Consider the following 19,832-nt stretch of genomic DNA (forward strand, 5'->3'; position numbering starts at 1 on the left):
GGCTTCAGCTTTATTCCTCCTTTATTCCTGTTAATACATTCTTGCACTGAAGGAAAACCGGTCATGAGATTCAAACATTTTGTTTACAGATACCTGCATGGAGCACTTTCTTTCTCTGAATCTTTTGACTTGATGGGTCCTCTGGTATTTTTGGCATTTGTGATGATTTGACATCAGCATGAGGTTTTGCACATTTTTCTGGGGTTGAAATCATGGAACAAATTTCCTTTTGATGCCTGTTTTAGATTAAAAAGTAGACAAAGATGATGAAAGAAAAAATGTGGGAACTTCCTGTGTTCAGTCTTTAAGGGTAGGTCTGCTATCTACAATTAATTTTTGTCTAGGAATGTTTTTATTTTCTCTTTGTTCTGATGGGCATTTATTAAATGCTTAATTTGCTAATAGGAAGACAGTGAATTTCGATGAAGAAATCCTGACTAGTACATATTTTCAACTTCTTTCCACTTTGCTATCACAAATCCGCCTGCAATGCGGGAGACCTTGGTTCAATCCCTGGGTTGGGAAGATCCCCTGGAGAAGGGAAAGGCTACCCACTCCAATATTCTGGCCTGGAGAATTCCATGGACTGTATAGTCCATGGGGTCACAAAGAGTTGGACATGACTGATCAACTTTCACTTGAGGTTAATAATCCAGCCCTTAAAAGAGATTCTATTTTGTGTATATTCATTTAGAATCAGAGAAGGAAATGGCAAGTCACTCTAGTATTCTTGCCCAGAGAATCCCAAGGACAGAGGAGTCTGGTAGGCTACAGTCCATGGGGTCACAAAGAGTCTGACACAACTGAGCAACTTTCACCTTTTCTTTCACTTCTAAGTAAAAAGATATACTCCTGTTGGGGCATTTCTTGTTTGTCATTTTTAAATTGAACTATAGTTAATTTACAGTGTTGTGTTAGTTTTAAGAGCACAAAGTGATTCAGTTTTATATATATATATACATTATATATATATAATACATATATACATTATACATATATTATACATATATACACATACACATATATATACATTTTTCAGATTCTTTTCCATTATAGGTTATTAAAAAATATTGAGTGTGCTATACAGTAGGTCCTTGTTGTTTACAATAGGGAAGCCCAGAATAAAGTTATTCTGTTTTATATATAATGGTGTATATCTGTTAATTCAAAACTCCTCCCACTGTTAATCCCAAATTCCCCCCATTCCCTACTATCTCCTTTGGTAACCATAAATTTGTTTTCCATTCCTGATAGAGTATTTATATGCTGTGATACATGAATGCTATGATGTCTGAATATCTGTACAATGTAAAATCATGTAAGATTTGACACATTTACTGAATGCTGGGGTGGTTTTGATTTTAGACATATTATTAATAGCATATAGCATGGGAAAGACCTGAAAAATCATCTATCTAAAATCCTACGACCACATCATCTTAACGAGGAAGAAACGGAGACCCACAGCAATCAACAGGTGTGGAGAGAAGTTAAGGATTCACCAAGGTCACAAAGAGTGAAGTCCAGCCCTTGACCCTCCTGCTGCTGCTGCTAAGCTGCTCAGTCACGTCCAACTCTGTGTGACCCCATAGACGGCAGCCCACCAGGCTCCTTCGTCCCTGGGATTCTCCAGGCAAGAATACTAGAGTGGGTTGCCATTTCCTTCTTCAAAGCATGCATGCATGCTAAGTCGCTTCAGTCGTGACCCTGAGTCAAATCTTCACAACAGCACACTACTACTCTGCTCTGTCACCTTCGTGTGTTGTGGTGGGGGTGCGGGATATCCACATTGGGTGCAGGTGAGACATCCTTAAGGATCACACCGAATTTGAGAACCTGCATATAAGGATGAGTATGTGAGGCTTCCTTGGCAGTCCAGTGGTTAAGACTCTGCACTTCCACTGCACAGGTTTGATCCCCAGTTGGGGAACTCAAATCCCATATGTAATGCCATTTGGTATGACCAAAAAAAATCAAAATTTAAAAAAGGAAGAGTTTGTGGCTTCTGTAAGCCAATCATTAATTTGTTAGATTATGAGTTCCCTTTGCTTAAACAAAAATCCTAACATAATCATACTATGTGATGTTTTAAAAGAACTCTCACAGAGGCAGTCCTAAGATGGCAGAGGAATAGGATGGGGAGACCACTTTCTTCCCCACAAATTCATCAAAAGAACATTTAAATGCTGAGTAAATTCCACAAAACAACTTCTGAATGCTGGCAGAGGAACATCAGGCACCCAGAAAAGCCGCCCATTGTCTTTGAAAGGAGGTAGGAAAAAATATAAAAGACAAAAAAGGAGACAAAAGAGATAGGGAGGGAGCTTAGTCCCGGGAAGGGAGTCTTAAAAAGAGAAGTTTCCAAACACCAGAAAACACTCTCACTGCCAAGTCTGTGGCGAGCCTGGGAAGCACAGAGGGCAACATAACTGGGAGGAAAAATAAATAAATAATTAAAACCCACAGATTATAAGCCCAACAGTAACTCCCCCAGCAGCGAAGCAGCGCAGACGCCTGCACCTGCCACTAGCAAGCGGGGGCTTGGCAGGGAGGCGCAGGCTGCTGCTTAGACTAAGGATCTGGCCTGAATGCCCCGAGGGCAATCTGAGCGAACTAACTTGGGTTAGCAAACCAGACTGTGGGATAACTACCACGTGAAAAGCCAGCCCTAACCTAAGACACCGCCAGGCCTGCACACAGAACAAAGGACTAAACAGAGATAGCCAGCTGCAGACCATCCCTCTCTGGTGACAGGCAGCCAGAGCCAGAAGGGGACAATCGCAGCCCCAGAGAGACATTATCTACAAAACTGTAAGCAGGCTTCTTTGCTAACTAAGACTTCTTGGGGTACTGGACGGTCAACATCCGCCTGAGAAGGTGTGCCAGTTGTACACCCAGAAAACTGAGCGGCAGGGATGGGGGAGGCGATAACTTGCAGCGACCACGTTCGCCAAATACCTTGTCACCTGAGCTGCTCGGACCTGGGAAGGGCACAAAACACAGGCCCAACTGAGTTTGGGCCTCTGAGGACTACCCGAGTGCCTGAACCTGAGCGGCTTAGACCTGGGAGGTGCATGCAGCCCAGGGCTGGCCTTGGACGATTCCCGGCGGAGCAACCTAGAGCCTGAGCAGTGTGGGCAGGGAGGGTACACACGCCATGAGCAGGGACAGGCCCAGTGTGGCTGAGGCACTGTGAACAGACGCCAGTGTTATTTGTTTGCAGGGTCCCTCCCTCCCCACAGCACGACTGAACAAGTGAGCCTAAGAAATCAGACACTGAAGAGACCAGCAAACAGAAGAAGCTAAAACAGAGGGAACTGCCTTGGAAGTGACAGGTGCAATAGATTAAAACCCTGTCATTAGTACCAACTACATAGGAAGGGGCCTATAGAACTTGAGAAATATAAGCCAGACCAAGGAACTATCTGAAAATAAACTGACCCCACAGTACCCACAACACCAGAGAAAGTCCTAGATATATTTTTCCTATTTTTACAATCATTCTTTTTTAATTTGAAAAAAATTTTAAGTCCTCTATTACTCCTTTAATTTTCACTTTTATAACCTACTACTACTTTGCAAAAAAAAAAGATCCAATTTTTTAAAAGCAAACTTCAGCAGACGAGCCACATCTCTGCGCTCAGTCCTTTCCCGGCCTCGGGAGGGTGGGGGCGCGCCGAACTGCTGCACCCCAAGTGCTGGGAGCGGGACCCCGCGGCGCCGCCAGAGGGCCGGCTGCTCCGGGAGGTGCGCGCGCTGGGGGTCCCCTTTATCCCCAGCATCCGAGTGGACGCGTGGCTGGTGCACAGCGTGGCTGCAGGCGACGCCGACGGGGCGCACGCGCTGCTCGGCACCGCAGCCGCCTCGTCTGCCGGGGGAGTGGGTGCAGGCGTGGACGGCGTTAGCCAGGCTGCGCCGGCTGGCGGCGGGGGTCCGCGAGCGGTTCAGAGTAGCCCGTTGGTCGCCGAGGAGGAGGAGAAGGCACCCGCGGAACCGACGGCTCAAGTGTCGGACGCCGGCGGACACGTGAGCGAGGAGAATGAGGTATTAAGAGGTGTGAGTCACAGTCCCCAGCATGAAGAAAATGAGCAAAGATCATCAACCCAGAAGGAAAAATCACTACAGCAGAAGAATGAAGATGAAAATAAAGTAGCAGATAAGCCTGCCTGGGAGGCAGAAAAAACCACTGAGTCTAGAAGTGAGAGATATCAAAATGGAACAGATGCATTTTTCTCTCTGGAAGATTTGTTTCAATTGCTTTCATCGCAGCCTGAAAATCTACTGGAGGGAGTCTCACTGGGAGATATTGCTCCTCTCCCCAGAAGTATCAATGATGGCATGAATTCCCCCACACATTATAATGTAAATTTTAGCCAAGCTATAAGTCATGATGTAAGTCTCCACGAGGCCATGTTACTATGTTCTGACAATACATTTAGAAGGGATCCAGCAGCAAGGACTTCACAGCCACAAGAACAAATTCTACAGTTAAATTCTCCTACTACCAACACTGAACAAACCCTTCCTGGAACTAATTTGACAGGATTTCTTCCATTTGTTGACAATCAGATGAGGAATCTAAGCCAAGACCATCTGTATGACCTTGATATAAACATACTTGATGAGACAAACTTAATGTCTTTGGCCACAGGTTTTGATCCAATGGAAGTTTCTTGGCTGCTTGAAGAAACAGGTTATGATTCTGGGCTTTCCTTAGACTCAAGTAACAATAGCACCTCTGTTATCAAGTCTAATTCTTCTCACTCTATATGTGAAGGTGATACAAGTTCTAGCAGTGACCTGTCCCACCATGACCTACAAGGGGCTGTAGGAGGATACTATCCAGAGCCCAGTAAGCTGCGTTACATGAATGACAGAAGTGATTCTCATTTTCATGGGGACCTTGCATTTCAACATGTATCACATAACCACACTTACCACTTACAGCCAAGTGCACTAGAATCCACTTCAGAATCTTTTTCAATGCCTGGGAAGTCACAGAAAATAAGTAGATACCTGAATGACACAGACAGAAACTTAAGCCGTGATGAACGACGTGCTAAAGCTTTGCATATCCCTTTTTCTGTGGATGAAATTATCCGCATGCCTGTAGATTCTTTCAACAGCATGTTAAGCAGGCACTCTCTAACAGATTTACAAGTGTCACTCATCCGTGACATTAGACGAAGAGGGAAAAATAAAGTTGCTGCTCAGAACTGCCGAAAGCATAAACTGGATGTAATTTTGAATCTGGAAGATGATGTATGTAGCTTGCAAGCAAAGAAGGAAACCCTTAAAAGAGAGCAATCCCAGTGTCACAAAGCTATAAACATAATGAAACAGAAACTGCACCACCTCTATCGTGATGTTTTTAGTAGGTTAAGAGATGATCAAGGTAGACCAGTCAGTCCAAACCAGTATGCTCTTCAGTGCACCCACGATGGAAGTGTTGTGATTGTACCCAAGGAATTAATGATCCCAGGCCAGAAAAAGGAAAACCAAAAGGGAAATCGAAAAAATGAGAGAAAAAACTGAAGATGGATTACACCAATATACATAAAAGCAGTTAGAAACTGATACAGGCTCACAAATATGCTTCCAAGTTTAGCTCGTGTTCACTTTTAAGTACTACAACTTGAATCACTCAGTTAAAACTGTTTTCAAGCTTATGTGGACAAGTTTAGGTATCAGTGTCAGACCTGGGGCAGAAGCCACAACTTCATCAAGTCCTAATAGTATGTACAGTGTGACATGGAAAGAGCCTACTTTAGTAGCCATCTCTTAAGATGGTCTTTTAAAAAGCAGCAAACACTGGATGCAGTTATTTCAAAACATGTTTTTTTACTCAAGGTTTTTTCACTTGGCACTGAAGTTTAGTGACTTTTCAAGAGCCTTTTAGCTTAGTTTTTATGAATCTTAACTTATATAGCTTTTTCTGTGGAAATAAACTTTATATTTGATTTAAAAAAAAATAAAAGCAAACTTCATATATACATATATATTTTATAATTTTTGTGACTTTTTTTCCTCTTTTTTTTCTTCTTTTCTTTAATATTGAATTTTTGAAATTCCAAACTCTACCCTAGATTTTTAATCTTTGCTCTTTGGTATTTGTTATCAATTTTGTACCTTTAAGAACCCAATCTTCAGTACCCATTTTTACTTGGGAGCAAGATTACTGGCTTGACTGCTCTCCCCACTTTGGATGCTCCTTAGGGCTTCCCTGGTGGCTCAGAGGGTAAAGTGTCTGCCTACAATGCAGGAGATGTGGGTTCAATCCCTGGGTTAGGAAGATCCCCTGGAGAAGGGAATGGCAACCCACTCTAGTACTCTTGCCTGGAAAATCCCATGGACTGAGAAGTCTGGTAGGCTACAGTCCATGGGATCACAAAGAGTCGGACATGACTGAGCAACTTCACTTCACTTCACTTTTCTCCACCAGGTCGCCTATGTCTCCTCCCTACCCCCTCTCTTCTCTACCCAACTCTGTGAATTTCTGTGTGTTCCAGATGGTGGAGAACACTTAGGGAACTAACCACTGGCTGGCTCTGTCTCTTTCCTTTTGATTCCCCCCTTTTATCTTCCTGGCCACCTCTGTCGCCTTCCTCCCTCTTCTCGTCTCTGTATAACTCCATGATCATCTCTGAGCGGTCCAGTTGTGGAGTGCATATAAGGAATTGATTACTGGTTAGCTTTCTCTCTCCTCTTCTGATTCCACCTCATCTCATTTGGGTCACCTCTAACTCCCTCCTCCCTCATCTCTTCTCCATGTATCTCTGTGAACCTCTCTGGGTGTCCCTCACTGTGGAGAAACTTTTCATCTTTAACCTAGATATTTTATCAATGGTGCTGTATAGAAGGAGAAGTCTTGAGACTACTGTAAAAATAAGACTGAAAACCAGAAGCAGGAGGCTTAAGTCCAAACCCTGAGAACACCAGAGAACTCCTGACTCCAGGGAACATTAATTGACAGGAGCTCATCAAATGCCTCCATACCTACACTGAAACCAAGCACCACCCAAGGGCCAACAAGTTCCAGAGCATGACATACCATGCAAATTCCCCAGCAACACAGGAACACAGCCCTGAGCTCCAATATACAGGCTGCCCAAAGTTACTCCAAAACCACATCTCATAACTCATTACTGGACACTTCATTGCACTCCAGAGAGAAGAAATCCAGCCCCACCCACCAAAACACCGACACAAGCTTCCCTAACCAAGAAACCTTGACAAGCCACCTGTACAACCCCACCCACAGTGAGGAAACTTCACTATAAAGAGAACTCCACAAACTGCCAGAATACAGAAAGACCACCCCAAACTCAGCAATATAAATGAGATGAAGAGACAGAGGAATACCCAGCAGGTAAAGGAACAGGATAAATGCCCACCAAACCAAACAAAAGAGGAAGAGATAGGGAGTCTACCTGAGAAAGAATTCCGAATAATGATAGTGAAAATGATCCAAAATCTTGAAATCAAAATGGAATCACAGATAAATAGCCTGGAGACAAGGACTGAGAAGATGCAAGAAAGGTTTAACAAGGACCTAGAAAAAATAAAAGAGTCAATATATAATGAATAATGCAATAAATGAGGTCAAAAACACTCTGGAGGCAACAAATAGTAGAATAACAGAGGCAGAAGATAGGATTAGTGAATTAGAAGATAGAGTGGTAAAAATAAATGAATCAGAGAGGAAAAAAACTAATTAAAAGAAATGAGGACAATCTCAGAGACCTCCAGGAGAGTGTTAAATGCCCCAACATTCGAATCATAGGAGTCCCAGAAGAGGAAGACAAAAAGAAAGACCATGAGAAAATACTTGAGGAGATAATAGTTGAAAACTTCCCTAAAATGGGGAAGGAAATAATCACCCAAGTCCAAGAAACCCAGAGAGTCCCAAACAGGATAAACCCAAGACAAAACACCCCAAGAGACATATTAATCAAATTAACAAAGATCAAACACAAAGAACAAATATTAAAAGCAGCAAGGGAAAAACAACAAGTAACACACAAGGGGATTCCCATAAGGATAACAGCTGATCTGTCACTAGAAACTCTTCAGGTCAGGAGGGAACAGCACAGGACATACTTAGAGTGATGAAAGAAAATAACCTACAGCTCAGATTACTGTACCCAGCAAGGATCTCATTCAGATATGAAGGAGAAACCAAAAGCTTTACAGAGAAGCAAAGGCTGAGAGAATTCAGCACCACCAAACCAGCTCTCCAGCAAATGCTAAAGGATCTTTTCTAGACAGGAAACACAGAAAGGGTGTATAAACTTGAACCCAAAACAATAAAGTAAATGGCAACAGGATCATACTTATCAATAATTACCTTAAACATAAATGGGTTGAATACCCCAACCAAAAGACAAAGACTGGCTGAATGGATACAAAAACAAAGCCCCTATATATGCTGTCTACAAGAGACTCACCTCAAAACAGGGGACACATACAGACTGAAAGCGAAGGGCTGGGAAAAGATTTTCCATGCAAATAGAGACCAAAAGAAAGCAGGAGTAGCAATATTCATATCAGATAAAATAGACTTTAAAACAAAGGCTGTGAAGAGAGACAAAGAAGGACACTACATGATGATCAAAGCATCAATCCAAGAAGAAGATATAACAATTATAAATATATATGCACCCAACATAGGAGCACAGCAATATGTAAGACAAATGCTAACAAGTATGAAAGGGGAAATTAACAATAACACAATACAGTGGGAGACTTTAATACCCCACTCACATCTATGGATAGATCAACTAAATAGAAAATTAACAAGGAAACACAAACTTTAAATGATACAATACACCAGTTAGACCTAATTGATATCTATAGGACATTTCACCCCCAAACAATGAATTTCACCTTTTTCTCAAGCACACACGGAACCTTCTCCAAGATAGATCACATCCTGGGCCATAAATCTAGCCTTGGTAAATTAAAAAAAAAAAACAAACTGAAATCATTCCAAGCATCTTTTCTGACCACAATGCAGTAAGATTAGCTCTCAATTACAGGAGAAAAACTATTAAAAAATTCCAACATATGGGGGCTGAACAACATACTGCTGAATAACCAACAAATCACAGAAGAAACAAAAAAAGAAATCAAAATATGCACAGAAATGAATGAAAATGAAAACACAACAACCCAAAACCTGTGGGACACTATAAAAGCAATGCTAAGGGGAAAGTTCATAGCAATACAGGCATACCTCAAGAAACAAGAAAAAGTCAAATAAATAACCTAACTCTACACCTAAAGCAACTAGAAAAGGAAGAAATGAAGAATCCCACGGTTAGGAGAAGGAAAAAAATCTTAAAAATTAGGGCAGAAATAAATGCAAAAGAAACAAAAGAGACCATAGCAAAAATCAACAAAGCCAAAAGCTGGTTCTTTGAAAGGATAAATAAAACTGACAAACCATTAGCCAGACTCATCAAGAAACAAAGGGAGAAAAATCAAATCAATAAAATTAGAAATGAAAATGGAGAGATCACAACAGACAACACAGAAATACAAAGGATCATAAGAGACTACTATCAGCAATTATATGCCAATAAAATGGACAACATGGAAGAAACGGACAAATTCTTAGAAAAGTACAACTTTCCAAAACTGAACCAGGAAGAAATAGAAAATCTTAACAGACCCATCACAAGCACAGAAACTGAAACTGTAATCATAAATCTTCCAGCAAACAAAAGCCCAGGTCCAGACGGCTTCACAGCTGAATTCTACCAAAAATTTAGAGAAGAGCTAACACCCATTCTACTCAAACTCTTCCAGAAAATTGCAGAAGAAGGTAAACTTCCAAACTCATTCTATGAGAGCACCATCACCCTAATACCAAAACCTGACAAAGATGCCACAAAAAAAGAAAACTATAGGCGAATATCACTGATGAACATAGATGCAAAAGTCCTTAACAAAATTCTAGCAATCAGAATCCAACAACACATTAAAAAGATTATACACCATGATCAAGTGGGCTTTATCCCAGGGATGCAAGGATTCTTCAATATCCACAAATCAATCGATGTAATACACCACATTAACAAATTGAAAAATAAAAGCCATATGATTATCTCAATAGATGCAGAGAAAGCCTTTGACAAAATTAAATATCCATTTATGATAAAAACTCTCCAGAAAGCAGGAATAGAAGGAACATACCTCAACATAATAAAAGCTGTATATGACAAACCCACAGCAAACATTATCCTCAATGGTGAAAAACTGAAAGCATTTCCCCTAAGTCAGGAACAAGACAAGGGTGCCCGCTTTCACCACTACTATTCAACATAGTTTGGGAAGTTTTGGCCACAGCAATCAGAGCAGAAAAAGAAATAAAAGGAATCCAAATTGGAAAAGAAGAAGTAAAACTCTCACTGTTTGCAGATGACATGATCCTCTACATAGAAAACCCTAAAGACTCCACCAGAAAATTACTAGAGCTAATCAATGAATATAGTAAAGTTGCAGGATATAAAATCAACACAGAAATCCCTTGCATTCCTATACACTAATAATGAGAAAATAGAAAGAGAAATTAAGGAAACAATTCCATTCACCATTGCAACGAAAAGAATAAAATACTTAGGAATATATCTACCTAAAGAAACTAAAGACCTATATACAGAAAACTATAAAACACTGGTGAAAGAAATCAAAGAGGACACTAATAGATGGAGAAATATACCATGTTCATGGATTGGAAGAATCAATATAGTGAAAATGAGTATACTACCCAAAGCTATCTATAGATTTATGCAATCCCTATCAAGCTACCAACAGTATTTTTCACAGAGCTAGAACAAATAATTTCACAATTTGTATGGAAATACAAAAAACATCGAATAGCCAAAGCAATCTTGAGAAAGAAGAATGGAACTGGAGGAATCAGCCTGCCTGACTTCAGGCTCTACTACAAAGCCACAGTCATCAAGACAGTATGGTACTGGCACAAAGACAGAAATATAGATCAATGGAACAAAATAAAAAGCCCAGAGATAAATCCACACACCTATGGACACCTTATCTTTGACAAAGGAGGCAAGAATATACAATAGAGAAAAGACAATCTCTTTAACAAGTGGTGCTGGGAAAACTGGTCAACCACTTGTAAAAGAATGAAACTAGAACATTTTCCAACACCATACACAAAATTAAACTCAAAATGGATTAAAGATCTAAATGTAAGACCAGAAACTATAAAACTCCTAGAGGAGAACATGGGCAAAACACTCTCTGACATACATCACAGCAGGATCCTCTATGACCCACCTCCCAGAATACTGGAAATAAAAGCAAAAATAAACAAATGGGATCTAATTAAACTTAAAAACTTCTGCACAACAAAGGAAACTATAAGCAAGGTGAAAAGACAGCCTTCTGAATGGGAGAAATAATAGCAAATGAAGCAACTGACAAACAACCAAGCTCAAAAATATACAAGCAACTCCTGGAGTTCAATTCCAGAAAAATAAACAACTCAATAAAAAAATGGGCCAAAGAACTAAACAGACATTTCTCCAAAGAAGACATACAGATGACTAACAAACACATGAAAAGATGCTTAACATCAGTCATTATCAGAGAAATGCAAATCAAGACCACAGTGAGGTACCATTTCATGCCAGTCAGAATGGCTGCGATCCAAAAGTCTACAAGCAATAAATGCTGGAGAGGGTGTGGAGAAAAGGGAACCCTCTTACACTGTTGGCGGGAATGCAAACTAGTACAGCCACTATGGAGAACAGTATGGAGATTCCTTTAAAAACGGGAAATAGAACTGCCTTATGACCCAGCAATCCCACTCTTGGGCATACACACCGAGGAAACCAGAATTGAAGGAGACATGTGTACCTCAATGTTCATCTCAGCACCGTTTATAATAGCCAGGACATGGAAGCAACCTAGATGTCCATCAGCAGATGAATGGATAAGAAAGCTGTGGTACATATACACAAAGGAATATTACTCAGCCATTAAAAAGAATACATTTGAATCAGTTCTAATGAGGTGGATGAAACTGGAGCCTATTATCCAGAGTGAAGTAAGCCAGAAAGAAAAACACCAATACAGTATACTACTGCATATATATGGAATTTATAAAGATGGTAAGGATAACCCTGTATGGGAGACAGCAAAAGAGACACAGATGTATAGAACAGTCTTTTGGACTCTGTGGGAGAGGGAGAGGGTGGGATGATTTGGGAGAATGGCATTGAAACATGTATAATATCATATATGAAATGAACTGCTAGTCCAGGTTCGATGCGGGATACAGGATGCTTGGGGCTGGTGCACTGAGATGACCCAGAGGGATGGTACGGGGAAGGAAGAGAGGGGTTCAGGATGGGGAACAAGTGTATACCTGTGGTGGATTCATGTTGATGTATGGCAAAACCAGTACAATATTGTAAATTAATTAACCTCCAATTAAAATAAATAAATTTATATTTTAAAAATTTTTTAAAAAGTAAAAAAAATAAATAAAAGAACTCTCACAAAGCACTGTAGAAAGAAATGGTAAAGAGATCCAGCAGAGCACCCAAGAGGACCTCTGTGATGGGGAAGTGGGTGCTTTGCCATGCTTACTTGTCTCCATCTTTTTCTGCATTGTACCACCAGTCCATGACCAATGACTCTGAGTAAAGGCCTTGCACCTTCTCTAGATCATTGCGTCCTTGCTCCATTTCCTTAATTAAAAGAGTCAGATCTTCATTCTGCCAAAATAAGTAAACACATTGCAAGATTATACGAAAGTTCAGATTCTAAACATTTCTAACAAAAAACCAAACTGTATCAGGAAAAGAAGAATCTAAAGAATTTCATGTAGTTCTTATTTATTTTTTAGACAGCCTAATTGAGGTGTGGCAGAAAATGAAGAGGAACTAAAGAGCCTTTTGATGAGAGTGAAACAGAAGAGTGAAAAAGCTGGCTTAAAATTCAACATTCAAAAAACTAACATTATGGCATCCCCTGCCATCATTCATGGCAAACAGAATAGAAAAAAGTGGAAGCAGTGACAGATTTTCTTTTTTTGGGTTCCAAAATCATTGTGGACAGTGACTACAGTCATAAAATTAAAAGACACTTGCTCCTAGGAAGGAAAGCTATGACAAACCTAGACAGTGTATTAAAAAGCAGAGACATCATTTTGCTGACGAAAGTCCATATAGTGAAAGCTATGGTTTTTCCAGTAGTCATGTACAGATAGCTGAAGAATTGATGCTTTTGAACTGTGGTGCCGGAGAAGACTCTTTAGAGTCCCTTGGACTACAAGGACATCAAACCAATCAATCTTAAAGGAAATCAACCCTGAATATTCACTGGAAGCAGAGAAGGCAATGGCACCCCACTCCAGTACTCTTGCCTGGAAAATCCCATGGATGGAGTAGCCTGGTAGGCTGCAGTCCATGGAGTCTTAAAGAGTCGGACACGACTAAGCAACTTCACTTTCACGCATTGGAGAAGGAAATGGCAACCCACTCCAGTGTTCTTGCCTGGGGAATCCCAGGGACAGGGGAGCCTGGTGGGCTGCCATCTATGGGGTTGCACAGAGTCGGACACGACTGAAGTACTTAGCACCAGCAGCAGCATTCATTGGAAGGACTGATTCCTGAAGCTGAAGCTCCAATACTTTAGCCACCTGATGAGTAGGACTGACTTTGGAAAAGACCCTGATACTGGGAAAGACTGAAGGCAAGAGGAGAAGGGGCAACAGAGGATGAGATGGTTGGATGGCATCACCGACTCAATGGACATGAGTTTGAGCAGACTCCAGGAGATGGTGAAGGATAGGGAAGCCTGGTGTGCTGCAGTCCATGGGGTTGCATGACTTAGCAACTGAACAACAACAAACTGAAAGTATGTAAAATGTACCATTTGAATAGTTTTGGCATTCACACTTGTGAAATCATCTCTGCAACTGAGATAATAATTATATCCATTACCCTCTATAAAGTTTGTTTGTATCCCACTGTAGATCTGCCCTCCCTCTTAGCCCCTCTTCAAAACACAAGCAACTATTCATCTACTTGCTGTCACTATCAGTTTCAGTTTTTTGGAATTTTACTTGACTATTTTTTCAGCAGGTCTATATTTGTTTTCAGCAAAATACCCATGAAGTTTACTATTTTAACCATTTTTAAAGTGTGTACACCTCAGTAGCATTAAGAACATCTACGATATTGTGCAACCATCACTATTATCTAGTTCAAGAACTTTTTTAATCACCCAAATGGAAAACCATACCTATTTTAAATTAATTTTTATTAGAGTATAGTTGCTTTATGGAATTTTATTTAAATGGAATCATACAGTATATCATCTTTTTGTGTCTAGTTTACTTTCATAATTATTTTGAGATTCACCCATGATATAGCATGAATCAATAGTACATTCATTTCTAGGGCTGAGTGGTATTCTATTTTATACCAAATCCAAAATTTAGTCACCTGTAGATGGACATTTGAGTTTCCAGGTTTGAGCTATGAAAAATACTAAAGCTATTGTGCACAAGTCTTCATATGAACATCTGCTTTCATTTCTCTTGGGTCAATGAATAAGATCACATGGGTGGTGATGTTGAACTTTTCAAGAAATGACCAAACTGTTTTCCAAAATGATTGCACGAGTTTACATTCCCATTTGTAATATATGAGAGTTCTAGTTCCTCCACATCCTTGTAAAAACTTGATAAGGTCAGTTGCCTTAATTTTAGCCATTTTAATAGCTGTGTAATGGTATTTCATTATGGTTAATTTGTGTTTCCCTAATGATTAATGATATTAAGCATCCTTTCATGATCTTGTTTGAAATGCATATATCTTCTTTGGTAGGGTGTCTGTCCAAATCTTTTGCCCATTTTTTGTTTCCTTGAGTTTTGAGAAATCTTAATATATTCTGGATACAAGACAATGAATACAATTTGAAAACATTTTCTCCCAGTCTACAACTTGTCTTTTAGTTATCTTAGCATTGTTTTGGAGAAGGAAATGGCAACCCACTCTGGTGTTCTTGCCTGGAGAATCCCAGGGAAGGGGGAGCCTGGTGGGCTGCCGTCTATGGGGTCACACAGAGTCGGACATGACTGAAGTGACTTAGCAGCAGCAGCAGCATTGTTTTTTAAAGAGAAATTTTTAATTTTGATTAAATCAAATATATTGAGTTGCTTTATATGGACTAGGTTTTTGATATCCTAATAAAAATTTTTTTGGTCTAAGACAATGTCTCAAAGGGTTTTTCATATGTTCTCTTCTATGAGGGGAAAAAACCTAGGTTTTACATTTAGATCCATGTATCATTTTGAGTTAATTTTTTATTACAGTGTGATGTATGGAGCAAAGTGTATCTATTTTATCCAACTGTTCCAACATTTGTTGGAGGAAAAAAATATATACTTTCACCACTGAATTGCCTTTGGATCTCTGTTGAAAATCAGTTATCCACATATGTGTTAGTCTATTTCTGGTTTTGTTATTCTGTTCTGTTGATCTATAAATCTGTCTTTACACTAATACCACCCTGTCTTAATGACTATAGCTTTATACATCTTGAGATCAAGTAGTATTAGTCTTTCAACTTTGATTTTCTTTTTCAAAGCATTTTGGCTATTTGAAATCTTCTGAATTTCCATGGAATTAGTTTGTCAACTTTTACTAAAAAGCCTGCTGAAATTTTGATTAGGAATGTGTTAAGTCTATTTTTTTCCTCTCTTAGTATTCTTTTTATTTTCATATAAATTAATGTCCTAGAAAAAGTAAAATGAAAACACTAAATACAGTACTGCACATGGCAACCTCTGCTATATGCCCTATTATAGCACTGAAGAGGGTCATATACACATGGAATACACATGGAAGGACTGAAGGAGACAGGAAGATGGCAGAACAGCAACTTGAGAACCACTACCAGTCCATTCTGAAGGAGATCAGCCCTGGGATTTCTTTGGAAGGAATGATGCTTAAGCTGAAACTCCAGTACTTTGGCCACCTCATGCAAAGAATTGACTCATTGGAAAAGACTCTGATGCTGGGAGGGATTGGCGGCAGGAAGAGAAGGGGACAACAGAGGATGAGATGGCTGGATGGCTCAATGGACGTGAGTCTGAGTGAACTCCGGGAGTTGGTGATAGACAGGGAGGCCTGGCGTGCTGCGATTCATGGGGTCGCAAAGAGTCAGACATGACTGACTGAACTGACTGACTGACTGACTGTCTGTGCCTGTCAACTACAGATTGAAAGGTAAAGGAATGACTACACAAATACAATAGAGATACAATTCAGATTTTCTTTTTGAGAATGCACATTCTAACATTGTGATGTCTTCTAACCCATAAACAACATACAACCTTCCATGTTTTATAGTTTTCAGTGACAGGCCTTTCACACACTTTGACAAATCTGTCACTACATGTTTCATATTTTTGATGAGATTGTAAATGATAATTTTTATTTTAATGTTTATTTTTATTTGCTAATACGACAACATTTTTGTATGTTATATGTTGACCTTGTAGGATACTACAATCTTGCTAACTTCAATTATTAGTTCCAGTAGCATTTTTGTATATTCCATTGGATGTTGAATGAAAATATAGTTTAATTTTATTCTATTTCAGAAGGTTTTTCTGTATATGTACTACATAATATATATACCTAAGTATTTCATTTTGGATGAAATACTAAATTTCAATATTTAATTTTGAATTCTGTATGTTTATTTTTACTTTATCAAAATGTGATTGAATTTTGTGTGCTGATCTTATAACCAGTGACCTTGCTGAACTCAGTTATAGTTCTAGGAGTTTTTTGGTAGCTCCCTTGGACTTTTATTTGTTACTTGCAAATAGGGACAGGTATATTTCTTCCTTTCTAATCTATATCCCTTTTATTTATTTTCTTGCCTTGTTGTCTTGGTAGAGCTTCCAGTAGTATGTTGAATGTGACTGGGAAGAGTGGATGCAGCTAAATTCCCTGGAAATGGATTGATCCTTTCACATTTTGCATTTATGATTTTCTAGACAGAAGTAGAGTAGCATTTGGCTGTTCCCACTATTGAGGCAAGATCTTCCTTTAAACTTTACCCAATACCCACTGAATTATGAGGTTTTCTAGCCTAGGTGATGGGAGTGGGCATTGCCCTCTGATGAGCTCAGAGTACTAGTCTGTCTGATTCTTTTGAGTGAGTCATTTCCAGACTCTGGTATTAATAGTTTCTCACATGTAAGCACTGATCAGTGTTCTGGCTTGTCCTGGATTTAAAGTCACTCCTTAGAACAGACAATAAGAAACACGTTCTCTAGAGGGGCACACTTGACATGCACATCTTCTGGCCAAAATTGGAGGATTAGGGCATAGAGTTTTATTTACTTTCTTGTATTAGCTCATTACAACGAATTGTTTCATCAGATGGTCACATGGTTATACAGCCTGATGAGTCAGAAGACAACTGCCTAGCAAGTGAATTTTTTGAAACTTTCCCACAAATATGTGCAAACAGGCAGTGGTTAACAAACGTTATGTATGGACCCCCAGGGTGTTTGTTCCTAAAGTTTGGCAAAATGTTGATAATTGTTAAATTTGACTGATAGGTACATGGTCTCTCTCTCTCTCTCTATATATATATGTATATATATATATATATACTCTTCAACTTTTACATTTGTTTGCAACATTCCATAATAAAAAGCTTAGAAGACAAATGGAATCTATTAGGATTCCTGGGCCTCTGTGCCTGGAGCCTGATTTGGTAGCTTGGTAGTGGAACTCGAGAATCTGAATTTTCACAGGTGCCCTAGCTCAGGTGGTCCTTAGGCCACCACAGTTTGCAGGACACTAGCTGTTAGGTGATTCATTTTCTCAACTTAGTTGTCCTAATGGTTGCTGTTCTCCCCATCATTGTCCACAGATCTCCAACCATTAGTGCTCAAGTAAGTGAACACTCTCTGCTCGGCTCATGAAGCTCTTACCTGAACAGCCTCTGGAGTACAGGGATCCTTCCAGCCAAAATTATAAGAATGAAACTCTCCTCCAGTCAAAGAAGCAAGGTCTTTCAAAAATCCATCTGCAATCTCATCATTGTAACAGAAGGAGATGGTGTAAATAGGAATTTTCTGAAAAACTTTGATCTGGTCCATAACCATTTCAGGTGACTGAAATGATATATTTTCAGGGAAAAGAAGGGAGATAGAGAGGAAGAGACAAAAAAAAAAAAAGTGAAAGTCCCTAGTATTTGTTCTAGATAGTGAAGTTCTCAATTAGTAATTCCTTATACAGTGGAGAGTGACTTCTTGGAAAGGTGTCAATCCAATTTGACTGACAAAGTAAACTGCCAGGTGGTGAGAGTACGAAGACCAGTGACTCAACGCATGCCCTCTGAGGGCTCACAGTTCTGACTAATCCAATTACTCGATTTTAGTGCACCTAGAATTCATGCTTTTAAAGGGTTGGACCTGGTGGCTCAGATAGTAAACAATCTGCCTGCAATGTGGGAGACCCAGATTCGATCCCTGGGTTGGGAAGATACCCTGGAGAAGAGAATGGTTACCCACTCCAGTATTCTTGTGGGGAGAATTCCATGGACAGAGAGCCCAGCAAGCTATAGTCCATGGGGTTGTAAAGAGTTGGACACGACTGAGCAAATAACACATATATAGACATAATTTTGAGCAGGGCTTTCCAGATGGTGTTAATGGTAAAGAACTTGCTTGCCAGTGCAGGAGACATAAGAAACTCGAGTTCAGTCCTTGGGTCAGGAAGATACCCTGGAGCAGGGCATGGCAACCCACTCACTCCAGTATTCTTGCCTGGAGAATCCCATGGACAGAGGAGCCTGGCAGGCTACAGTCCATGGGGTCACAAAGAGTCGGACACGACTAAAGTGACTTAGCACACACGCATGCACATACTTCTGAACACTTAAAGTACTGAGTCATGGGTAAGACATCCTGGATACTGGGATTCTGCAGAATGAGGCCAGAGAATCTTGGAGTGGCTTCCAAAGCTTCTACTCCTAAAAAGCAATGTCCAGCTTTAGATACCGGAGAAGGCAATGGCAACCCACTCCAGTACTCTTGCCTGGAAAATCCCATGGACGGAGGAGCCTGGTAGGCTGCAGTCCATGGGGTTGCTAGGAGTTGGACTCGACTGAGTGACTTCACTTTGACTTTTCATTTTCATGCACTGGAGAAGGAAATGGCAACCCACTCCAGTGTTCTTGCCTGGAGAATCCCAAGGATGGGGGAGCCTGGTGGGCTGCCATCTATGGGGTCGCACAGAGTTGGACACGACTGAAGTGACTTAGCAACAGCAGCAGCAGCTTTAGATACCTCAGAGTGAAAAAAAGTGCTACTCAGAGTGAAAAAAGATACATTTATTTAGGGTCCTTTCATGTTCTGAGCACTCTGCTGGGGACATGATACCCCAGTTAACCCTCTTGTGACAGGGTTTTGGAAAGATTACTAGTTGCCCAACTCTCCTTTTTACTGTCAGAGACCTGGTTTTCTTTTCAAGACAGCAACAGACACAGCTAAAAACAAACATACAAACATAACAAAACACACATGAAAACTCATCTTCTGACAGTTTTGTTTTTTTTTTTTTTTTTTGCAGCTAGGAGTGACCACGTGACCCAGGTCTGTCCATTGAAGTTTCAAGGGAAAGTTTTCTTTTGCTAATAAAATAGACAAAGACTTAACAAAAAAGCTAATGTCCTTCCCTTTTCCACCCCTGCCTCCTGGAAAATGGACACTCTGCTTAGGCATGAAGCAGCTGTCTTGTAACCATGAGGGTGGATGTCAA

At 40.1% G+C, this 19,832-nt stretch overlaps 1 protein-coding gene and 1 pseudogene across 1 annotated transcript in view; one reads left to right on the forward strand and one right to left on the reverse strand.

Annotated features, from left to right (window-relative positions):
- VWA3B (von Willebrand factor A domain containing 3B) overlaps window positions 1-19,832 on the reverse strand; it is a 189,239-nt gene that overhangs the window by 72,978 nt on the left and 96,429 nt on the right. The window contains exons 14-16 of the mRNA XM_069581934.1: window positions 18,002-18,184; window positions 12,625-12,752; window positions 94-236 (exon numbers count right to left, since the gene is read on the reverse strand). Coding sequence (XP_069438035.1) covers window positions 94-236; window positions 12,625-12,752; window positions 18,002-18,184 — 454 coding nt within the window. The remainder of the gene's footprint in view (window positions 1-93; window positions 237-12,624; window positions 12,753-18,001; window positions 18,185-19,832) is intronic.
- On the forward strand, window positions 2,916-5,977 carry LOC138435181 (nuclear factor erythroid 2-related factor 3 pseudogene; annotated as a pseudogene).

Source organism: Ovis canadensis, chromosome 3 (assembly GCF_042477335.2).
Source record: "Ovis canadensis isolate MfBH-ARS-UI-01 breed Bighorn chromosome 3, ARS-UI_OviCan_v2, whole genome shotgun sequence".
NCBI lineage: Eukaryota > Metazoa > Chordata > Mammalia > Artiodactyla > Bovidae > Ovis > Ovis canadensis.